The sequence below is a fragment of the Simochromis diagramma genome, unplaced genomic scaffold (assembly GCF_900408965.1).
Source record: "Simochromis diagramma unplaced genomic scaffold, fSimDia1.1 OVJJ01000344.1, whole genome shotgun sequence".
Classification (NCBI taxonomy): domain Eukaryota; kingdom Metazoa; phylum Chordata; class Actinopteri; order Cichliformes; family Cichlidae; genus Simochromis; species Simochromis diagramma.
In genome coordinates, this window is record NW_024387375.1 from 5,463,082 (window position 1) to 5,488,015 (window position 24,934).

At 38.3% G+C, this 24,934-nt stretch overlaps 1 protein-coding gene across 1 annotated transcript in view; it reads left to right on the plus strand.

Moving 5' to 3' along the window:
- The window catches only part of ppp1r37 (protein phosphatase 1, regulatory subunit 37), a 52,952-nt gene that overhangs the window by 16,579 nt on the left and 11,439 nt on the right, over positions 1-24,934 (plus strand). The window contains exons 2-7 of the mRNA XM_040009620.1: positions 4,167-4,264; positions 9,906-9,951; positions 10,132-10,232; positions 15,799-15,918; positions 19,379-19,529; positions 19,713-19,868. Coding sequence (XP_039865554.1) covers positions 4,167-4,264; positions 9,906-9,951; positions 10,132-10,232; positions 15,799-15,918; positions 19,379-19,529; positions 19,713-19,868 — 672 coding nt within the window. The remainder of the gene's footprint in view (positions 1-4,166; positions 4,265-9,905; positions 9,952-10,131; positions 10,233-15,798; positions 15,919-19,378; positions 19,530-19,712; positions 19,869-24,934) is intronic.

Consider the following 24,934-nt stretch of genomic DNA (forward strand, 5'->3'; position numbering starts at 1 on the left):
CAGCAGCACTGGAGGGAGTGCTATAAAATAGAATAAAAGACCAAGGCATGCAGAAACACAGGCAACAGCTGTAGCTCTGATACTGATGTCTCTTCTGCATTTGTCTCTTTGTGTTATTGCTTATGTATTTCCTTTTAAGCTTTTGTGTACTTTTCTTGTCTGTTTGCTTGTTTTTGAGGTGTTTGATGTAAATCTCCTTGCACAACTTTCTTTTTTATTTTGTACACTAGTGCTAAAATATCTCAATCTCTCTCATCCCTTCTCTGTCTCTAATGAATGTGTGAAAATACTATGTAGTGAGCATGAGACCCTCTCTACCCTCAGACCCCACCTTCCCTCAGGAAATGTTTACACACACTTGCTCCACTGCGACTCTGCACAATAACTCTTTTCCAAGGACACGGTGTTCATTGGAGTGCACATAATGTACTGTAGAAATTTACAAGACTGCATTCTTACACAGTGGTGGAAGTGACATCCAGGAGGACTTAACAAATTCAGATCCAGATACTTTCTGTAGGTGAAGCACAAATGTAAACTAGAAAATGCATTTTCTGAAGAAACTGCAGTGTGAATGCTGATAACTGAATGTTTTGAGCTGAAATGAAATAATTGCTAAATTTAAGTTAAAAATGTTGAATGAGATGAAAAATAGAGTCGTCGAATATCCAGATACAGCTTTACAGAAGTATCAAAATTTAGATGGAGTACTATTATGACTGAAGTGAAGACAGGACTGTAATGAAAGGGCATCCTCATCCAGTCATGGGCTCTAGTCAGTTTTTAACAGCAGTCTAGTGGAGAGTGTGGTTGGTGGCTATATTTTACAGCAGTAATTAGAATTAATTCTTTTTTGAGGGCACATGACTTCAGCAGGACTGAAGCTCCCACCCCCATCTTAAAGGCCGACATTTAAGACGGTCAACTTGTCAACAAACTTGCACTTCTGAAGCCAGATGAGGGCTCTTTTCCTTGCTGCTTCAACAGTGATTCATATTTGTTGGACCCCTGAGAGCAGAGAAGGGGCTATTGTCTGTTGGGGCTGCAGTTCTTCATGAGCTGTCCAGGCTGGAACCAAAGCTAATGAAGGTTCCCACATAACTCCAGAGTTAACAGCTGTTGTAAATCGGAGTAAAATAATGTTTATTGTAACCAGCTAGTGTTGTTGGTGCCAACCAGTGGGGATAACTTAATAAGCTTCAATGGTTTAGTCGGCGAATCATGTGCATCCATAGCTACATGACTTGTGATAATGCTGGTGAACACTGGCAGTTCAGCTTTTTGTTGTTTACTTCTTTTTTTTTTTTTTTTTTTTTTCTTTTAACGTGACTGAAGAGACTACACAGTCAAAGAAATTGCTAGTTTTTGACCTTTATGGTTAACCGTTCAACCGTTTGCCAGTGGCCGATGATTATAAAACAAAATAATGTTAACAAAATTTACGTGATTTATGTTTTTTTTTATTTTTTTTTTATTGTCTGACACAGAGTACTTGAGCAGATTTGTGCTTTAGTGGACCAAGAATCATTTAACTACTTACACTACTTTCATTGCATCTTTGACGCAGATTATTTATAATTACGCCATTTGATTTGCTTAGGAATTACTAAAAATAATAACGCACTGACAATTCAACTTCTGTCATTTGGATTGGATTGTATGTCTGCTTTTGCATTCAAGTTGCAGGTGCTAAAAGTATATAGAATGGATGCTGAAATACTGCTGAAAAGACAATTCATATACCCAGTAAAATATTATTATAATGAGATGTGTAAAATAATATCTAAAAATATAAATACTAAGTAGTCTGAAAATTATAATAGCTCTTGGATGACAAACAAACTGATTAATGTGTCCTATTGGAAATGTTGTGCAAGTAATTCTGCATTAAAATTACACAAATCTCACGTCACCCGTCACTGGCCTTTCACAGTTCCCAGTAGTTCAATTCCTTGGAATTGTTAGTCTGCTTGCCTATCAATCCTGTTTATCGGTTCCACTTACATGACAATCAGCTGATTTCTGTATGTGTTGGAGAAGGCAAATAGTGGCACAGCCCACATCGTCCATATGGACATTGGTTTTATTTATTTTTTTTACACAAAAGGGCACAGTGATAAAGTGCAAACTATATTGAGGACAGAAACAACCAGTTTATACTTACACCTACATAGACAGCATGTTAACACTAAGCTAGCCAAGAACCCAGAGTGATGTTAAAGCTGAATGAATGCCAACCTCAGCGCAGCATCCAGACTCTGATCTTTAACAGGTAACAAAGAGAGTGATGAGCAGTTCGTTTCTACCGCTTCATGTTTCTAAAGTCAAATCACTGTGGCGATGGCTGAAGTCTCTTTGTGCTGGATTTCATCTTTGCTTTGTGTTTTTGGCTTTGTGTTTTAGCTAAATATGAAGAGAAAGATCATGTGTGTGTCCTCATTAGGCTAGGGATTTGTGTTGGCGTGTGGGACTGTAGCTAATAGGTTTCTATTGTTAAATACTCCTGGTGCTTGAAGCCTTTCCGTCAGGTGTGATTAATACATTTGAGAGGGTGTAAGTTAAAGTAATGGGGGACATTGTGTGAGATGAAGGAGATTAGAAATGGAGCCAACAGTGAAGTGGACAAGTTCTCACCTTGGCAAGACAAATCAAAATGCTGACGGCAGCAAAAGTCAATAACACACACAGAGACAGAACAGCCAGTGTGTTACAGCTTTGCTTTCTGCAGGGTAGATACACTGGTTGGAAATAGAATGGATGTCATTGTTTTTCTGCCAATGTAATTTACTGTTGTGATCTTTCAAACCTCCTTCTATACACTCTGTTTTTCATCTCACGTTCTATTAGTAATTTTCTGTATTCTTCTGTCTTTTTTTTTTTTTTTTTTTTTTTTTTTTTTTTTTTTTGCGCATAAGTGCTTCACTTCATTTCTCTGCTGAGTCTCTCAGGCGGAACAGTGGGTTTGAATGCTGCCCAGTCATCTGACTGGAGTTAGCCCCCACAACCGTCTAGGATGGCAACAGTGGCTGACCCACACGCAGACCAAGAACAATACCTCCTTTTTGCTGACTTAAGTAGGGGAGTACTTAAAGGGGTTGCAATCTCTGATTCTCTCTGTCAAGAGAGTGCTCCCTAAGGCAGAAACACTAACAGCTCACATGAAAAAAGAATATTTTCTAAGTCTCTGTGTCTTAGACTTTATTATGTTCATTTCTTTTGAGTCATGGAAAGTCTTGAGTTGTTCTGATGGATCAAAGCAGATTCAGCCATTTGTTAGTGTTTTGCACTTACTGACCAGTAGTTACAGCTTGCTAGTACTGGGTTAATTCTTGTGGCATAGATCAAAAGGAGGCTAAAAACATTCCACAAAGATTTTGTTCCAGATTGACATGAAAGCATTACACTTGCTGCAAATTTGTCATCTGCAAATCCATGATGTGAATCTCCCATTCAACCACATTTCAAAGGTGCTCTATTGGACTGAGAAATGGGGTCTGCAGAGGTCATTTGAGCACAACGTTGCCATTTTCAAGACAAGAGTTTGAGATGGTTTGAACTTTGTAACGTGGTGCATTATCCTGGTGAAAGCAAATATTAGAAGATGGGTACACTATGATTAGAAATGAATGACATGGTCAGCAACAAAACTCAGACTGTTGAATTTAAACAATGTTCCTTTGCTACTGCCACCAGCAGCAGCCTGAATTGTTAATTAATACAAAGCAGAATCTTAACTAGGTCGCCAGTGAGGTCTTCTGCAGCTGCAGCGCAGTTTTGCTTTGATATGTTGTGTATTCAGAGATACTTTTCTGCATACCGTGCTTGTAACAAGTTGTTATTTGAGTCACTGTGACATTCCTCTCAACTCAACAAAGCAGTCCGGCCAATCTCCTATGACATCAAAATGGCATTTTTGCCCAGAAAGCTGTGTGCATGAAATTCAATGTTGGAATTTTTTTTTGTTTTTTGTTTTTTTTTTAAGCCTTCTAATATAAATGCTGACACTATGTCTGGAGAATCTTTTTTTTTTTTTTTTTTTTTTTTTTTTTTGCCCCACAAACATGAGCCATATTCAGTGCAGTGAGTTTTCATTTTCAAGAACTATGTATGAAGAAACATACCAATAAAAGCGACCCTAACCTTTTTGACTGTATTCTGTTTTGCAGCTCAGAATGTGACGGTGGAGGAGATCCTCTCATCCTATAAACAAGCCTGTCAAAAACTCAACTGTAAACCTATACCCAAAGTGCTGAAACAGATACAGGTAAGGCTCAACATAATACAAACACACAGTTGACACACAACTGACAGATTAAGTCAGTGATGTTGCCAGCCCACTAGTGATAAAGTCTTTTTTTTTTTTTTGTTTGTTTGTTTGTTTTGTTTTAAAGACTGTATTGCACAAGCTTTGGATTTTTGTCTGTTGTTGGGGAAAAAAAGTTATTTTTTTAGTGACAAAGTTATAAAAATAATGCCACAGGAAGGGTGATAAATTACAAAGCCCTGTCCACCTTGAGACTTTTAGGGCTTAGAGGTTGAAACCACCATTTGAACATCCCCATTTCAGTCTCAGTCGATTTCAGTAGATCGACTGAGAGTGTTGTAACCGACTGAGCCTATGCCCATAGGGATAACGGCAATGTGACTAACCTGTGTGTGACGAAGGTCCTTTGTTTACTATGGTGTCTCTACATACAGATATAGTTGCAGTGTATCAGCTAACCAGATGTGGTCTACTGTCTGTGCAACATTAGGAACTTTCAAGCTCTCGGCTTATTTAGCTGTGTATCTATGCATTTTTCATAGAGGTGGTTTTAATACTTAATGTTACTAGCTAACAATCCAGTTTAGTATGAAGAAACGAGCAATATTTTTAACTGAAAAGTTAAATACAAACACTGTGGGTATGAACTGGTGTCTCATTTTAAGCAGCAACAAATTGTCTTGGCTCATTATTTTGATCCATATAGTAGTTGTGTTGTGGGCAAAAAACAGGATGAGCTTCCCACAAATGTTAATTTACATAGAGGAGGAAAAACACTTAATAATTCTTCCGGTTTTCAACTGCACATAATAACATAATGAATGTTTTATTTTGTTATATTCATTTATTTATTTATTTATTGTTAATAACAACCATATTGGCCTCCTGTGGACCTTGGTCCTAAATGTCTTGGCACGCAACAAAACCATTGCAACCACAGAACCGCTGCTTTCTCCGTCCTTTTTAAGCTCAGTTTAATGTGGCCAATCCTCCCTCTCACTGTTACTGTAGATATTGCTGCTTTTAGATGGTAATTGCTTTATGAGCAATGGTTCAATGTTAGTGCTAACTATGAAAGGTCTCTGCATAAATATGTGGAGAAAAAAAAGTTGTTGCCACCTAAAAGAAACCCACCCAAAAATACAAAATCCTGTTGGTGTCATGTACAACAAAGCATAGATTCAATCAGAATTGTTGTTTTTATTGTTTGTTTATTTTTAATACTGATAATGTGAATTTTGGGGGGTTTGTATACATTTTTTTTCTTACTTCTGTTATCCTTGTTTTTCATATCATCTTTAATTCAAGCTGCTCAGGTATTTTGTCTTATTTAAAGCTTAGATGTCGAGAACTTTAGTTTAATGTATGATATTTTTATTCACAGATTTATGAAACTTTTAATCACTATTATTTTTAGCTATTGCCTTGGTATACAATATTAATTTTTTTTATGCGTTTTGCCTTGTCAAGCTGCCGTGTTGATTTTTCCTTTTCATTGTTTATGAAAGAGAACCAAACCATCCAGATATAATGAACAATCCCAGTACTCTTATTTTGAAAGGTCAGTTGCTGATGCAATCCCAGCTCAGGTTTCCCTTGGAACTAATTCTTTGAGAAACACTGTGAAACCATTAGCCAAATGATTGTTCAATAAGAAGGATACAGGACATGTATACTATACAACAACTGAAACTGTTCAAATTATGGCAGCTCTGGGCTCCACTCAGCAACCAAGAGGTGGACAAACATCCAACAGTTAAACATTTAGACGGCACCCAAAAATCCTTTTGTGAGGTCAAACAAAATTTTGTTCCAAAAATTACATCCTGAAGGTTTTTGTTTTTGTCATGAAAACACTTCAAAGGCCTGTTAATGTGGTTTGAGGGCATGGTGTGATCCTTCATTGCATGACTTGGGACAAGCGCTGTGATGGTATCCTGTAGATACAGGGTTTTTTCCGTAAGAGTGGTTGTTACTCCCGTCAGGCACGCGGGTGTTTTTTGGCCTTCTCCTGTGGGTTAGCCTGCTCAGTCATGTGTCTCATAATCCCTCTAATATAAGCAGTTCTTCAGATCCAGTGGGGAAGCCTCGAGGCTGTTAGTTTTTATAGTTTGCCAACCTTGTGCCTTTGTATGTGAGTTAGTACACACGCATGCAGAGAAAATCAAAAAGAAAATACATTTTTTACAAACCTCTTTGTTAAGAAGAAACGCATAGCTTTACGTTGGTAAATCAGTATTAATGATGATTATGCTGGAAACCTGATATTGGGGAAAAAAGGACACATATTTGTTATACTTAAGGATCTTTACACTTTAAGTATATATTATTTTGGTGTAATTTAATGACTAATGAGGTGAGGTTGAATTGTCCTGCATCAAGAGAGAAAGCCGTGCATTTAATTGTTTCTATTGTATTACAGGAGGAAAACTTATACTACTGTTCTAAAATGTTTTCTACCAATAAGTGACAGTTCAGTATGTCTCCTGCAAATGCGTCAGAAGGGATAATTGTTTGTACAAGTAATGGCCTGTCTCTTATATTGACTTTCTTCTGTTTAGATAAATGCCCCAGTCATCAGTGGAATAGTTTAATAGTTGGTCTGATAATTGTAATACTTTAGAACTGTGTTTATATTATTAACATGTGAGTACCTGTCTCCCGGTTTTTATTTCTGTAGGAGCATCTCATCACCAAGCCAACTCCCTTATTATCAGGCTAACAGGAGATGGGAGTTGGCAGCAGCAGTGAATTAGCACTTACTTCTGTTTGTTCAGTTACTGTAGAACATAAACTGTAAACCCTTCAGTGGGCCTCTCAACTATTTGCACATTTGTACCTGCTGGTTTGTGAGAGTGATGAAGTTGAAGGAAAGTTGGTCTCAAGATGGAAACAAATTTGTGATTCAAGGGGCTCATCACATGTCTGGTCAGCTGAAAGAGGCCAGGCTAACATTACAGTTACTTGTGGAAATGCACGTCAATGTGCTAAGCTGCCTCTGTGAGCTCCACTTAGTCTTTTAGTCTGGGTACATTTCCACTGGTTGACAGTACGGGGATGTCTCGTCATCACAGAAGTGCCTCATCTCCCTCCTTCCCTCACTCGTATTTTGATTGCTCATGTCTGCCCTTCCACTGTACTTCTCCACTGCTGTTAGTCCACTTCTACCCTTCTCATTTCTGCTTAGTCACCCTTAGCCGCCCATAAACATACCAGATGTTTGGCCAGTAAGAGGAAGGAGTTAGCAAGAGATGAATAGCCGTTTACTGTTTTTCCTCATTCACTCTTAAGGCTTTCTTTATTAAGTTTAAGTACACGTGGCACTTTTCTGGCTAGTTGTTTGTGTAGTTTTGAGGGGTTTCGTTTTTTTTTTTTTGGGGGGGGGGGGTTCACCATTAAGCAGCTTTATGCTGAATGCCTGTTACTGCATTAACTCTGACCACAGTGTTAAAACCTGGATACTTGGTAGCCTTGTGTCACATTTCTGCTGCTGCAGTTCCTTGAAGAGCACAGTGTCTTACATGTAGCCAACATGCACGCTTGCTTCTTATGTATGCATAGGTGTCTGAAATGAGGATCTCACAATCCACAAGAACTCCAGGAAATTCTCTGCAAAATGTTCTGCACCGCTTGTACATCTGCATGCGCTGTGGAAGCAGCTTTATCCCAAATCGGGGAATAGATCCGGCCACTTTGGTATCACATCATCTTTCTGACCATATAACTGTAAACTGGAGTGATATAAACTCTGAAAATATCACATGATGGGGCATATATGGGTAATTTCTTTTATAATTTAATGAGTTTATAGACTACTCTCTGTGGTTAATTAAAATAGTTGCAAGGTGCAAATAATGGACACCTTACATAAACTAATAAAATGTTAGTATATCTTTAAACATACATTTAACCTCAGTGAAGAGAAATTGTGTGGAAAGATTAGTCATTAAAATCAATTCTTCACTGTTAGACTACATGCTAAATGTTCAGTTTAATTGTTTGTCCTTACTTTAATTGGCAAAACTTGGCTGACACGTATTACTGTTTGTTTGATTGTTTTTGTGGAATGATGTTGCCAGTGTGTACTACACAAAAAAGGACCTTGTAACAGTCATATTTAATAGAAAAAAAGTGGAGGATTTAGTCATACATCACCTCGGTCTTTTGGCTATGAGTACTTGGATGCTATATATCTGTCTTGATATTGGGCAGAAAATCCTTATACTAGATGACTTTGTGAACTACGGAATAGATTACTTGTGGGGACTGTAAAGCAAGAGTAAAAGCATTTAACGAACAAGATGTTAAACTGAAACATGGCGTGATATAGTCTTCCCACGACACAAAGATGCACACCCATGCAACCACTCGCGCAGAGGCACACTCTGCGTCATGCACTATTTTTGGTTCTGGCAATTCTGCCTGAAAGGAATTTGCACTGCTGAAATCACTCTCACTGACAGGTTCTCATGTTAATTGTTAGTGAAAATGTGCTTGCTGTTAAACTGCCAGAAATGTTTGCCTGTCTGTGTTTATATAGTCAACATCTTATGGGTGCTAAAATATATTAAAACTAATGATAATGTGACGTTTATCAGTACATTTACTTTTATGTCACAGCTCAGTGACTCTCAGCTCTCCAGCATTATTTAATTTCACTGCATTTCCTGCTGCTTGTATTAATAGTGCAATATTTTGAGCAATTGTCGTGTGTGTGTGTGTGTGTGTGTGTGTGTGTGTGTGTGTCTGTTAGGGAACTCATAATATATATGTTAGGCAATTAATTCCGTATACAAATAAACCAGTGTGATCACCTTCAGCAATACACATTAGTAATGACAGTGAGACAGGAGGGCCGGGGTTATGAAGTTCATGCTGAATTGGTTGGGCAGTCAACCGGAGAGGGGGGATTTGCCTGTACATAGTGTTGAGGGCAGCACCCTGTATGTTTTTAATGTTTCTGTGGGTGGTTAGGTCTTCTACTGGCGCAAGAGGTAAAAGTTTTCACCTTTCAAGTCACTAGCATGTTTGGTTTTAAAAGATCATTTGATGCTGGGGCCCGTTTAACTGTGAATACAAACGTTTCTACCAACTCACACAGACAAACTCATGATCGTCTTGTGCCCTCAAACAGGCCGCTAACTGGCACTGATACAGGAAATATTGCTTGTTTCTACATTTTGTGGGTGTATGTGTCAGTTTCTCAGTGATTTGTAGTTTCCAAATGAATCATTTGGGTTTAGAGTTTAGTTTCACTTTTACATGACTTTAGGTTTTTACTTTGGGACTCAGTTCCCATCCATGTTGCAAGACTTTGTATTAACTGTAACACTTTCTGTAACACACTATCCCATACAGCCGAAATTGTCATCATTGGGGGTGACTCAGCATTCCCTTTCAGTGCATCCTAAAACAAAACCAGAAGATAAATACTCTAAGGGAGCCTGGAGCTAATGTATGCTGCAGATGCTTTTTTTTTTTTTTTTTTTTTTTTTTAGCAGCAATTGTTTGTCTTGATTTGTGTGGTGTCTACCATTTCGTGAACTGCCTGCTGAATCACGTGAAGGCTTGAACATGTGAAAAGAAAAGATTGCTTCAATGGGGAAACCCTTCCTGACACTACTTGTTTTTGTTTCTGTAGGAACTGAAAGACCTGACACAACGAAATGAGTGCTTAGATTTAAAAGGTAAGTACCAGACCAAAAAAACAAAACCCCCACTACAACAGTCACAAACGATACAGTACAATTAACAGTGTAACATGTAGAAAATGGCAATTGCAGTTTTTCTAACTTTAATTTATAAACAGCATCTAATACTGCATGGCTGAATGGTTAATTGACCAAGTGTATGTGGATATATTTTAGGTGAAAAGCTGGACTACAAGGCATGCGAGTCTCTGGAAGAGATTTTGAAGAGGGTCCAGTTTAAATTGGTGGACCTGGAGCAAACCAACCTGGATGAAGATGTAAGATGCTTTAAATATCTGCTTCTCCCCCTTTTCTCATCTTCTTTCATGTTTGATTCATGCTTTCAGTTACACTCTCATTAACTTTTCCACGATTACAGGACTAGCAGGACATGAAGTATGTGGTCACGAGTTTTCTGATTACCCCAGATGTCTACTTGTGTAAACACCATTAAAATGTTTGGGCTGCAGACATGCACAGATAGACAGTGTCGTAGTGTGGAACACATGGACACTGACCACTTCCTGTCACACACCCTCCAGAACACACATACTCTGTTGCCAGAGTCATACAGGAAGAAGTTTGCTTTGGACCAGAAAGTTTAATTACTGCTCATTACGTAATTCCTGTATGTCAAAACTGTGTCAGTACTTTCACTCTTTAACTACAGAATTAATTTAGCTCCCTGTCACCTGCTGTTAATAGCACACTTGCAGAGTCTGTTAGTTAACTTGCAGTCCTTGAGGTCTTGGAAACCTGATGGTTCTGGGCAGCTTTCACTTTATTTAATCATGGTTAGTTAATAATGCTGAAATATTTTCTTCAGTGACCTTAAAGACAAAGTAACTCGATGTCTTTAAATATTAAAATATGCATCAGTGTTTTATGTTATTATTTAGAGCAAGGGTCTCAAACCTAAGTGAGCTGTGAGCCCCTGCAGGCACTGTTATCTGATTGGAAGGAGACTTCAGTGTTCAAGTAGTACAAAACAAACAAACAAGAAAAAAACCTACCAGTATTTCCTAAAATGTAGTGTTTTGTTTGTTTGTTTGTTTGTTTGTTTGTTTTTATTTCAAATATTGTATATGAAAACCAAACTGCAAATGTGAATGCATTTTTTTCTCACTCTTAACTAACTGAAGCCTTTCATTGAACTACCAAATAAACAAACAATAAACTTTATTTCTGGCCAGACACGTGGCAGGACTTCTGCTATAATTTTGTGCACAAAATAAAAATGCAGACATAAGTGCACCCATTAGTTTTTGACTTCTAGTGAAAAATGTTTTCTTTATGAAGAACTCTCACTGAACTAACACAGCCAATAGCTCAACATATTTGTACTCTCTGCTCATATTACCTTCATATTAAATAATTTTTTGGTTTTAAAGAACTTATTTTAACATTGCACTCAACAACAAACAAAATCTCTCTAAGAAAAAAAGTAATTTCGAGGACCAAATTGCATTATATTTCTTCAATCAGTATACAATTAATATAATATTAATATAATAATATTAATATTATTGCTAAAGCACTTCTGGATGGATACAAACTGCATTTCGTTGCCGTTGACCCCTGATTTAGAGACTATGCATGTGAAGGACAGATGAGTAGTGATCTCAGCAGATGTAAACACCATCGATACTTAAGGGAAAAAGAAAAAATTCACAGAACTAGTTTAAACAGTGGTTCTTTCCTGGTGTTTGTAAAAGAACCTCTTCAGAGTAAAAAAACATACATGCCAGAATATTTATAGACCACAGATAACAAAAGTTATTTTTAGATAAATAGAGGTCACCATAAAAGCACCAGCAAATTCTTGTTTACTTCCCCAACAAAAATCCCATTCATTCAAAGTAGTTTCACTTCATAGTTTCCCCTGGTCATCCACGCCCTACGTGTAATGGCACCGACCCCACCAGTGGGTCTTGCGTCACAGTTTCAAACCTAACAAAAGTTTATACATCCATTTACGGACCTGCTTCAGTTAACCAGTAACAAGTCTGCCAGCTCTAACTAATTTGCCTATTGTGATCCAGTCACAATGTTCGCACAGTCCAGATGGAAAAAACACATTTTAATACCAGGTGTAAATGCAGTGAGCCATGGATCAGTTTTCATGCACTAGATAAACATGTCCAGACAACCAAATGGATAACATTTTTCTAGCAGTGCTGAAGGGCTTCTGCGCAAATATTGGCAGATGTTTTGTGTAGGGCTTAAAGAGTGCATTATCAGCTCTGGAGCATCGATACCGCAAAAATTGTATCACCGCATTCCATCTCACAAGTTCTTCTACTAATTAAATTGGAGAAACATTATGTGTCATTTTATTTCAGTCCAAAAAACCATACAATCTAAAAAATATATATAATTAAGTAACAGTGTAGAGTGATGGTTTTTGTTGTTGTTGTTTTTTGTTTCTTTTTTTAATTTCACCCAACATGCAACATTACCCCAGAAATGTGAATAAAGTGGCAGAATGAGTCAGCGACTGAGTCACCAGAGAGCAGTTTTTCAGTCTCAGGCAAGTGTCTCGCCTTGGGCTGAGATGAAATGAAGCTCTGAAAGGAGAAAATACTGAAGTAGTGTTGCCGGATGAGCTGGGATTAGAGGAAGCTGGCATAGAAAATAAATCGACTCGGGAAGAGGATGGGTTCATTTTTGAGTGGGTGTGAGAGGTATACAGTAGATGGCTTGATTTGGCTCGTACTTGACTCGACTGTGCAGCAGTGGCGTCTTGTTGGGAATGAAATGGGAAGATGAAAGGAGAAAAATGGTTAGAAAGAGATGTTTTAAGAAGCCTGTGAAGGCGCAAACACGGGAAGCAGAGTTACAGGATGGCTTTTATTGGACCGAATGACTCATCTTCCTCCACCCTGTAGATAAACACACATTGCTGTATACTCGGTAATGTCTTCCAGTATAAACGAATGCAAAGTGGAAAGGTTAAGAGATACTATGCAGTAGCATAGCCTGTCTGACTTTGTTAGTTTTTATCAGCATCAGAAAAGGATAATCTCACATTTAATCTGGATCACCTCCTGCAGTTGGTTGATCAGTTGTGGGGTCAGTTTATTTATTTATTTCGATATTATTGTATGTTTATTTATTTATTTTTTCCATTGAAACAGATGAGAAACACAGAATCCAGTCATGAGATCTAGTGTTGCAGCAGCAAGGTAATATGCTCAGCTATGAGTTATATTTGGAAAATAGGAAAAGCAAAAGAACCAGACATCCATCCTCACTACAGTGCCATCATCTTTATGTAGTTTGTCAGGAATTACTGATATACTGAGTTGCCCCTCTGACATCATTATTAAAGCCAGATTAAAACACTGATCATGAGTGCACTTATGTCATCCTTGATCACCTGATATTTAATTTTAGTCCTGCCTCTGATTCTTACCACGCACATTTGGAGTCTTACAATCACACAGCACTTTGGTTTTTGCAGTACTCTGGAATATTTCAGAAACAGCATGATGATGTTGCTTGATGGATGTCAAGTTAATCAAGCATTTTGTACTTTACTTTTCAACCAAAAGAGCCTTTACACAGTTCCATTCAAAGCGTGAACCTTTTCAGCTTCTTTTTCACAGTTTCATGTGTGATCACAAAGTGCACCAGACCTCCTCCAATGTGTCAAAACAGCGACTCTTCTACATGAACTTCGTGTTGTTTAAAAGGACAAAGTTGCAGGAAGCCAAATCCGCTAAGTAGAATGAGAGGTCAGTGCCAAAATCCTCAGTGTTTAAGTGTGCTGGGTGTAGAAGAACAGTAGTTTAACCACACTTCAGGTACTCACCCCAAACACAAACTCTGACAGCACAGGGAGTTTAAAATTGAGCTCATTATTCACAGTCTCACTGTTAGGGATGATTTCACAGTGCATGACCATGTCACCAGTGATGACAGCTGTTGGTGAGGCTGGTTTTATTTAGGAAGCCTGTGAAGGTGATGATTGTACCCAATGTTCTCTCTAAGCTGCTCGCGTGCGCAATTGTGCACTGCTGGCACGGTCTCTGCGCACAGAAAATCTGCGTTGCGCACAAAAAAAAAAAATCTAACCTGAATTGAAATTAAATTGTTTCAGCTAGCAAAGCGGCGTGGCTGATGTGGAGTGAAGCCAAGTTAATGACAACATGTACAACCATTGGAGATGTGAGCAGGACAAACGGAACAATTGACGGAAAAAGTGTGGACTTTATACCAGTTTTTAAATTGTGTTGATAGGCTACGTAAAACTGGAGTTATGATAAAATATATGCAATGTTTGGTTTTCTTCCTGAATGCTATCGTTGTTTATATTTACTGCGGGAAGAAACGGTAAAAACGGCGTTTTATAAGGAAAACGCTCGAAAACACTCTCTGCCTGTGAGCAAAGACAAAACCAAAAAAACCCGCCCTTTCCTATTGATGGAAAAATGTACCATGTCGACCAATCAAAAAATTATATGGTAACATGGCATTTAGTTGTTTAGGAAGGGGGAAGTTTTAGGAGTTGCGGCGGTGTTTTGAGATGTGAGAGATTTGCGACGTTTAGTGTAAATCTTGTGTAGTTAGTGTGTAGTGTAGTCAATAGTTTTGCTGTGTGTGTCAGAACAATGAGGCGACTGCTGAATGTTACAGGTGTTACAGGAGTGATACATCTCCTGTTGTCAGGCCTGCAGGTGTCAGGCTGTTGTTCTCCTTTATCTCATAGTGGACAGAAATTATTTTTTGGAGTGGCACAAATAATTTGTGTGGCATCAGATTTGATGCAGAACAGCTGATTGTTCTGTAAATAGTTTTAACTGTTTATTTTAAAAAAACCGCCTTGGCTGCATTTTTAGGTAAACAGCTGCAAAAAACTGTGTTGTTTGCATAACTCAGTTACTTTTTTGAAGAAGTAACTATATATTTAATTGCCCAACAGTCATTATATACTGTATTTTGCAGACAGAGTTACAGGACTCTCTCCCAGACCACAGGCTCATACTCATAATACAAGTCAGAGCTTTATATATATATATATATATATATATATTGTTGTGTTTTCAAAATTGGAGTTTAAGTTATTTTTACTTCCAGTAGTGTTAACATACTACACAAGTCATGAACAAGATTTATTTTTTTAAATTTTCATTGTAAGTAGTCTAACATAAATGTAAATGCTGTAATTTGATTATTTCAATAAACCATGTAACTTGGATGGATTCAGTGCACACGTCTACTGTTGCTCACAGTGGTCCAAGGGTCCGCTCAGGGAGTTTGCGTGTTCGCTCAGACACATGAAACATTAGAGGGAACATTGATTGTACCATGCATAGGTGAATTGCAAGTTGTCAGAATTTGTGGACTGAACCTTGTCTGACAGATCCAATCATTGTGAACTCTGCAAGCTGCTCAGATGGTTTTAAGTGCAAAATCAGTGGTCCAGTGGCTCTCATTTCGCAGTGTATCATTTTAGTGCATTTTAATGGGACTCAGACTTAGTGGTTCTTTTACTACACGTTGGAGCCTTAATCTGAAAAATAGAGTCAGTTCTCAGGTATTTTGAATACTACTGAATCGTAATATTTTGCTTTACAACAGTAAACAGTTGCACAAGCATATGAACTTGTCCTTCGAGCTGTAGTATCTCTACATACACCTGAGGCCCTATGGAAACACCTCAGCACTTCTCACCTGCCTTGAGGGACTGTTACCCTGGCAACTGCAACTGCTCCAAGCTGCATTACAACATCTCTTCCTGCGTTGTAACACGATCGACCAACTGTGAGAGTTCTTTAAGTTGTTAGATTTTAATCTGTTGGTTAATGTTTCTCCTATTCTCTCCCTCTTCCTCCCCCTCAGGGTGCCTCAGCTCTCTTTGACATGATAGAGTACTATGAGTCGGCCACACATCTCAACATCTCCTTCAACAAGCACATTGGCACACGAGGATGGCAGGCCGCAGCTCACATGATGCGAAAGGTGAGAGATCATCCTCCCATACACCAACAACTACAGTGTGCAAAGGTCATGGTGTTGAGCAGAGTTGAACTCTTAACCCTTGAAAGACCAGGAGGGTTGTTTCTGCCCATACAGCTACCCTTCAGGAAAAAGTGGTCATCAGGCTCTTAGTAATGCAAACTGCAATAGTAGGAGCTAACCTGGCACAATAACAACTAGTAAACAAATTTAAAGTTAAATAAATGAAAACGACTGTCACTAAATTTAAAAAAAAGAAAGTCAGTTAAACATTCATCATTCTAAAATAACACATGATTTAAAAAAGAGAGATTATAAAAGTAAACACACTAAATGAAGTGCATTGGGACATAGTGTCAAAGCAGTGTGTGAAAAATGAAGGACATTCTTGGTATTTAGTAAAATAAATTGGGGTAAGTATCAGTTAGGGTCTGCAAAGCGAGGCTTGTTTTACGGCCACATGACCTGGGAATCTTGCAGTTATTGAGTTGTTTGTCAACTCGTCTTTATACCAAAGTACCAAGGAGTCAAATGTGAGGCCATCTGTCTGACAGCTGAAGCGTGTCTGATATTGCGTCATGCAACAGGATCTCAAGCACAGCAGCAGGTCTACAACAGAAATGCTGAAAAAGAAAAGAATCAAGGTGAATGTCAACCCTGAATGAAACGCTGTCACTGGTCCTTAAAAGAGCTGTACATGAATAAATCCTTGCAAATCTCAATGAACTGAATAGAACAGAGTGTGCCGGAATTTCTTCAAAGTGATGTGAGCAACTCCTTAGCGTTTTTTTTTTTTTTTTTTTTTTAATAGTCCCACTAGGACCAGTTTTCTGTTATGTGCTGATTTACAAAACCTTAAAATCAAGAGGATGTGCTTTTATTTTGCACATGAAAAAAACAAGTAGTAAAACAATAGTTGAACTGTGACAAAAGATGATGGAATGACTGAAAGAAAGAAGATCTGTTCTCAGAAAAGTCACTGAAGACAATATACACAAGTGATTGAAAAATGTAAAAAGGCTTTGTTTTTAGTGAGAAAGTTCTTCAGGCTGAAGCTCAAACTGTTGCTTACTTGTGTTGTGTTAGTCATTGCTTTGTGTCTAGGGGGAAAAGACCAAGATTCTGTATTGTTTCTTATCTCTGACCTTTCATCGTCAGTGCTGCTGCAAACATAAGTCACCCTTTGACGTCAGTCATCACTTATTACTATTAAGAATTCAAATCACTAACGGCTAAACACACTGATATATAAGGACGACAGCAGCACATGTGAGAAAACACATTGATGTGAACAGCTGTTGTTTAATCAAAGCAAACTATGTGGAGTTACTGGTTACTGTTCTTTCGTTTGTTTGTTGGTTTGTTTTTTGTCGTAAGTGTGACTCATAACCCAAAAAAACCTCCCAAACTATTCAAACACTTTTATGAAAAAGCAGAGATCTTTGTGTGTTAGGTTGGCTCGGTGTACTGCGGTGAACAGCACTAATAGGATAGAATAGAATGCAATTTATTGTCACTGTGCACATGTACAATAAGATACTGAGCATCTCCCACTCAGTGCAGACATGTGGGAAAAGAAAGGGGGGTTCTGCATCACTGTATACATATGAGCAGTATTCAAAAATATAAAATATACGAATCGAGGGGAAAAAATAGTGTGATATATTTACAGTCTGGGGTATTGCACAAAAATTAAGTATTGGTAATGGTAGTTATGTAGTCTGTGTATAGAGGGAAGTCCTTGGATTGGGTGGTGGAACTGTGTTGTCAGTGCATGTGTGAGCTGAAGGAGTTTTGGGAAGAAAGTATTCTTGAGTCTGATAGTCTTTGTGCTTATGCACCTGTAGCGCTTCCCTGAGGGAACCAGGTTGAACAGGTCAAAACCAGGGTGGGAACTGCCCTTGATGATGTTTGTTGCTCTGCTGAGGAAGCGTGAGAAATAAATGTCCATCAGGGAGGGGAGAGGGCAGCCTGTGATCTTCTGTGCTGCCTTGACTACACTCTGAAACCTCACTCTATTCACCTTAGTGCAGCTACCGTATCATACTGTGATGCAGTATGTCAGCAGACTCTCAATGGACGAGCGGTAGGTCAGCAGCAGGTTGGAGTCCAGTTTGTACTTCCCAAGGACCATCAGGAAGTGCAGCTGATGCCTTCTTGACAGCCGCTGTGATGTTGTCTGTTCAGGAGATGTCAGTGGAAATGAAGACTCTGAAAACCGTAAGGTGTGGACCCCCCCCCCACTCACCTTTGATGTATAGGGGAGCTAAGTCAGTGCTGTGCCTCCTGAAGTCGGCAGTGACCTCTTTGGTTTTCTTGGTGATCACTGCCAGGTTGTTCTCTGAACACCATGCTGCCAACTTCAGGACTTCCTCTCTGTAGGCTGCCTCGTCTCCCTTTGAGATGAGTCCGACTGCCGTGGTGTCATCAACAAACTTGATGATGAGGTTTCTGTCGTGGGTCAAACTGCAGTCCTGGGTCCAGAGGCAATACGGGAGGGGGCTCAGCACACAGCCCTGTGGGAGCCAGTGCCCAGCATGCGAGTGGAGGAGAGATGAGGGCCGAGTCTTACAGTCTGGGGCCAGTTAGTGAGAAAGTCCTTTATCCAGGCACATGTGAGAGGGAGGAGGCCAAGAGTGACCAGTTTTGTGATGAGAATATCCAGAATGATTGTATTAAAAGCTGAGCTGTAATCCACTAAGAGCATTCGGATGTAGCGTTGCTGCTGCTCCAGGTGGTTCATCACAGAGTGGAGGGCTATGGCAATGGCGTCTTCTGTGGATCTGTTCTGTATGCAAACTGTCTGCAGAGTAACAAATTACTTTGCACTCTTTATTATTATTGTGGCCTACTCATTTGTTTTTATTTTCCATTTGGGTCATTAATTTAATCCTAGAGGGAAAAACACCACATTCTTAATCACAGTCAGTGATTATGTGGTAACTGTGTACAACGGTCTTACTGTAATCAAAACTATGTGTGGGAAACTTCTTTGGCATTTGATCAGTGCTTGGACCAAAAGGCATTCCCTGTCTCCGAGCAATGACCGTCTGATTTATGAAGCAATGCTGCACAGCTTGAACATTATCAATGAAAACTCATAACTCATTTCAATGAAGTAAATGGAATCGAATTAACAAATGCTTCGGCAAGTGCATGTCCTTGAATCCCTGAGATCTGCCTCGGGTTACATAAATAACAACACTACTTCTCATTGCCTTTATGTTGGCTTCAATTAAAATCAAAGCAGTTCCACTAAAAGTTTGCATGTTTCTGTGTGTTTTGGCTATTTTACTCAGTCACTTACATATTTATCCTGCTTGGCCTTTGCACTAGGATTTTATTTCATTCCAAGAGGCATGCTGTGATTGTTTTCATCACAGTAATGTGGATTGTTTTGGGCTTGGGGATGTTTATGTTATATAGCCAATAATTTGCACCTCTGTTGGTGTTTCCCCCTCAGACGAGCTCTCTGCAGTATCTTGATGCCCGTAACACTCCCCTACTGGACCACTCGGCTCCCTTTGTAGCACGAGCGCTCAGGATCAGTGGCAGCCTGGCAGTCCTCCATCTGGAGAACGCTGGCCTTTCTGGCAGACCACTCATGTTATTGGGTAAGTCAGCCAAAGTACTAGGGCGTGACAGAGGATGTACAATAGCAAGTGGAGCTTTATTTCACCTTCAGAGAAGCTTTTTATCTGATTAAACATAAAATTATTATTCCTTTTACCGTTTTCTTTAACCTCTTCACCTTTTCTTCCCTCACTTTTCTTTTGTTTTTCATCTCACTGATACAGCTACAGCTCTGAAGATGAATATGAACCTCCGGGAGTTGTACCTTGCTGACAACAAGCTCAATGGCCTGCAGGACTCAGCCCAACTTGGCAATTTGCTCAAGTTTAACTACAACATTCAGATCCTGGACCTACGTAATAATCACATCCTGGACTCTGGTAAGAAGCAGTAATAGTGCTCTGACACAGTAACAAGTACCATCATTATTTATTTATTTATTTATTTATTTATTTATTTACAGTTTTGTTTCATCGGGGTGGTATTTGTTGTTAGATTTGTTTGCGCTATGTACCATAATATTGTTTCACTGAAACTTTTTTAAAAATCCTTCAGTCTCAGCAAAGGGGCAAGATAAAAGAAGTAGATCATATTCAGTTATTAAAAATTTGTATAACGAGCCGTAAAACCAAAATCAGGCAAACACAAAATGCTAAATAATACAAAATTAAAGCAGTGCAAGCAAGTGAAAGCTAATACACAAACCAGTAAAATAACATTAGGTATTGAACAGAAGTATCTTCATATCAAGGCAGCTGCGAGCTTTAACATCTGTTCTCAATGTTAAACGTAAGTTAAACATTAACTAGTTAGTTTTAAGCTTTACTCAGTTAAATAGTTAAATTTAAATGTCTTTAAACAGATTTTTAAGCTCATCTACTAGCTACCAGTGAGGTGATATAAGTTTTTGTTGTTGTTGTTGTCCATTGTGAAACCTGATTTGGTGTGTAATTTAGATCAAAAGGATGTATTTGTTCAAAGATAGATGTGGTCTGACCCATAAGTGATGGTTTTTCCCTGCTCAAGATGGACCTTTAGGGTGTGACTAGGCATGTTAGCACGAATGGTCTAAAAGTATTTAGAGCAAGGATGTTTCCCCATTTTTTTTTTTTTTTTTTTTTTTTTTTTTTTTTGTGGTTATGATGTTGTTTTTTATATATATCTATATTTATATCTATCTATATATCTATCTATATTTATATATCTATCTGTATATCTATATATATATAGATATATATCTATATATATACATATATATATATATGTATGTGTGTGTGTGTGTGTGTGTGTGTGTGTGTATATATGTGTGTATATATGTATGTATATGTGTGTGTATATATATATATATGTGTGTGTATATATATATATATGTGTGTGTGTATATATATATATGTGTGTGTGTATATATATATATATGTGTGTGTATATATATGTATGTGTGTGTGTGTGTATATATATGTATATGTGTGTGTGTGTATATATATGTATATGTGTGTGTGTATATATATATATATATATATATATATATATATATATATCGCTCGACACATGCACTCACATAAGCTCAGCGATTCTCTGCGCGATCAACCTCTCACATGTTTAAGCTTGCTGCGGGAGATTTCACTTGTCATGTTTGCATAGTAAGCTAACAATTGATAAGACGATGTCAGAGGAATTGGTGCACAAATTATCATCACTCACAGATCAGTGCTGTCGCTCTCTATACACAGTTCGCACGATTGCAAAGTGAAAGCAAAAAAACAAGCGCAAATTCAAACGCGACTTCAATATGTCACATATTGACAGTGGCTCACCGATGCCAATGACATAATTACCCAGCTACATTTCTGAAAGAATGCAAAAGCATTGACATATATTTTTCCTACAATAGCCCGACGGGCAGGGAAGAGATAGATTTTGGTAGCCCGACTGAAAAAATCGCTAGCTCCGGGACATCGGGCTAGCGATATTGCAAGCCCTGTATCTGATTGAGGAATCACTCATCTTTGGAAAAGAGAGTTTATTACAGAGAAATGGCTCTTTCCAAAATAAAAGCTATACTATCCGCTTCTTCTGGGCTATATTCTCAGCAGCATAAGGAGAATCATGTGCTAACAGCTGTCTAAATGACTCGGCTAAAGTTAGTAGCATGCTTGCTTTTTTTTGTCTGCTTCCACTTGTCTTTGCACTAGGATGATGTCGGCGTAAATGTGCAGTCATATTCGTTGTGTTCCCACTAGTGCTTTCAGGTTAATCTCGTTGAAATGACCTTAACGCCACAACACGGCAAATCTCCGTTAACGAGCTACCGCCGATCGCTCCGTGCATGGGGCTAGACGGCCAACACGTTAACGAGCTAACTGCGCTAACACACTAGTTCACACCAATGTAATTGAGCATTGCATGGCACATCCAACATACTGTTTTACTTTAGTCCATGACTCGCTTACCTTCAGGGTCATACCTCACATGAAAACCAAAATAATTCCAAACGCCAGATCTGAATGAGGTTCAATTTGCCTGTTGCAAGGAGAGCTTAACTTCTGTCTCGCTAGCTTGCCCTGCGCTCTTCCTTCTGACTATGCTGTCTGTGTTGAGCGCTCAGTGGATCTGCGCTCGACAGTGCAGCCTAGGCGGAGTAGTCGAACACAGATTCACTGAGCGCTCAACACAGACAGCATCGTCAGAAGGAAAATTGATAAAATAAATTACAAATGTTGTATTGCTCGATACATATGCGTACCGAACCGAAAGCACTGTATCGAACGGTTCAATATCGATACGAATATCGTTGCACCCCTAAAAAAAAAAAAAAAAAAAAAAAAAAAAAATTATATATATATATATATATATATATATATATATATATATATATATATATATATATATATATACACACACACAAGGGATGTAAGAAAATATCGATACAACGAAATATCGCGATATTTCGCGCAATGATACTGAATCGATATTTAAAATCACTGTTATCGATTTTTTTTAATTGAAAAATGACATGCATTTTCTGTTTATTTCTTTTGTATGTTGGAATTCAAACTCCGGCCACTGGTTTGCAGTTTTCACCGCCTTTACTATGACGTAAAAACGAGGTCTCGCGATAACTGTAGAAGCTTCTAGTTTGCCAAAAGAACGAAGTAGAACAGTCAGTGGACGTGTGTGATGCTAGCTAACTGATGACTGAAGAGGAGAGGATACAGCCGGCCCCCGCAGCTTTCAAAGCTGATGTGTGGACTTATTTTGGATTTAGGACAAAAGAAGGCAGTAAAGACTATGACAAGGGCTATGCAGTCTGTAAAATCTGCACCGCCAGAGTCAAATATTCCGGTAACACAACAAATTTACGAACACACGTGTCTAGACACCATAGCGACGTAGCGTCAAATGCTAATTTTAAAACGAAACGAGGTGATCCCTCTCAACGACAACACATCACGGACATCGCTCTGCCAAAGTTGTACCAAGAAGTCAAAGCGACAGTGCTGGACTCTCTCAACTCGGCTGAGACAGTTGCTCTGACATGCGACGCTTGGACTTCGAGAGCCACTGAATCGTACGTAACTGTTACAGCACATCACATAACGGACCAGTGGAACCTTCAGTCTCATGTACTACAAACCCGAGCCATGCATGACAGTCACACAGGTGAGCACATTGCAGCGTTACTAACTGACGCTGTGGCTGAATGGGGATTGAACGCAAAGGACCTTGTTGTTGTTACCGATAATGCACCAAACATGGCTCTCGCGGCTAGACTTGCCTCAGCTATCCAAAGTAGCAAGGAGTTTCCTATGCATTCCTGGAACAAGTGTCTCTGCAGAGAGAGTTTTCTCCTCTGCAGGAGACATAGTAAATGCACAGAGAAGTGTCCTGAGAGCTGACCATGTCGATCAGCTTGTATTCCTGCACAAAAATCTGGAAATTGAAAAATAAACACTGAGAAAACACTACACATGTAAAATCTCTGATATGAGAATGTTTGACATTTTGTTTGAGTCTCATAAGCACTTATTTAGATGAGTAAATTCCTTTTTTCAGGTTTTACTAAAAGTGTTCCATTGATGGACACTGCAGAGCTGTAATTTATTTTATTAACACTTAATTGTAATAGCACTTTACATTTTTTGTTAATGTTTACTTGGATGGATTCTTCAAGCAACTTCATTTTTGATTTATATTTGTTTATGTTAAGGTCACATAAAAAGTACTTTGTTTTGATGCTCCATAGAGCAGTTTTTGGATAAGTATTTTACAATCATAGTACTTAGAAAGACTTCAGTGTTACATGTTTACTTTTTTCATGTTAAAAAAATACTTGATATTTCAGTAAAGTAGTTTTTGTTTGTTTATTTGACATGACTTCTAATAAGGCAGATGTTAATTTCTCCATTCATTTTGAACTTAGAGTGTTTTTGTTTCAGATGTTTCATGTCAAGCATTAAACAGTTTGGACTGTTTACTTGAGTTTTCCTAATTAAATTTAGTCCTACTAAACACAAATATCGTCTGGCTTTTAGTATTGCAATATATCGTATCGTCTACCCTGTATTATGATACATATTGTATCGCCAGATTCTTGCCAATACACACCCCTAAAAAAAAATATAGATAGATAGATATATATATAGATAGATAGATATAAATTTTTTATTTTTTTTAATGAAACTCCACTTAAAGAAACAGTCCTGGTGAGTGTCCTTTCGGATAAGACAAAATGTCTTTAGTGGCTGGCGAGATTGATTTTATTAAGGAAAAACCTTGCCATGAAAGCTATGACAAGTACATGGTCTCACACACAGGGTGGCCTAAGGATCTTCAGTTACTTGAAATGTTTTAGTTACAGCACTGTGCAAAAAATGTTATTTTTACTCCTGCTACACATTTAGGCACCATGATGCTACTGCATACTTTAAGACTGCAGTATTTTGGGGAGCACTGAATCACTGTTGTTGCAGTTGGTGTACATACAGCGATTGATGATTAAGTCTACTATAATAATAACTTAAGGGGGTAGATATTAGCTGAACCACTCGTTAGTCATAACATAATGAACTCTATTTTTCCCTTGTAGTCTGACTAACACTTCAGGCCTTCAAGGCAATAATTACATGTATCTTAGTGGTTAATGGTAACAATAGGCTAATTAGATATGTTGTCACTTCTGTCTTTAGGAAAAAAAAAAGGAATTATAATATTAACAATAGGAACAACAATAGTAGTAGTAGTAGTGATGATAATAATAATAATAATATGTTGTTATTACTGTTTACTGTTAATAATAATTCCTGTTGCTTTGTCCTGGCACTGGCCCACAGATTGAGGAAACACTGGAATATTATTTTTCATAACCATTTCATTTTTATCTACTTCTCAAATTAAAAATCATACCATGTTGATGCTGCCGATTTCATTTTCTGGCTAAATGGTGTGG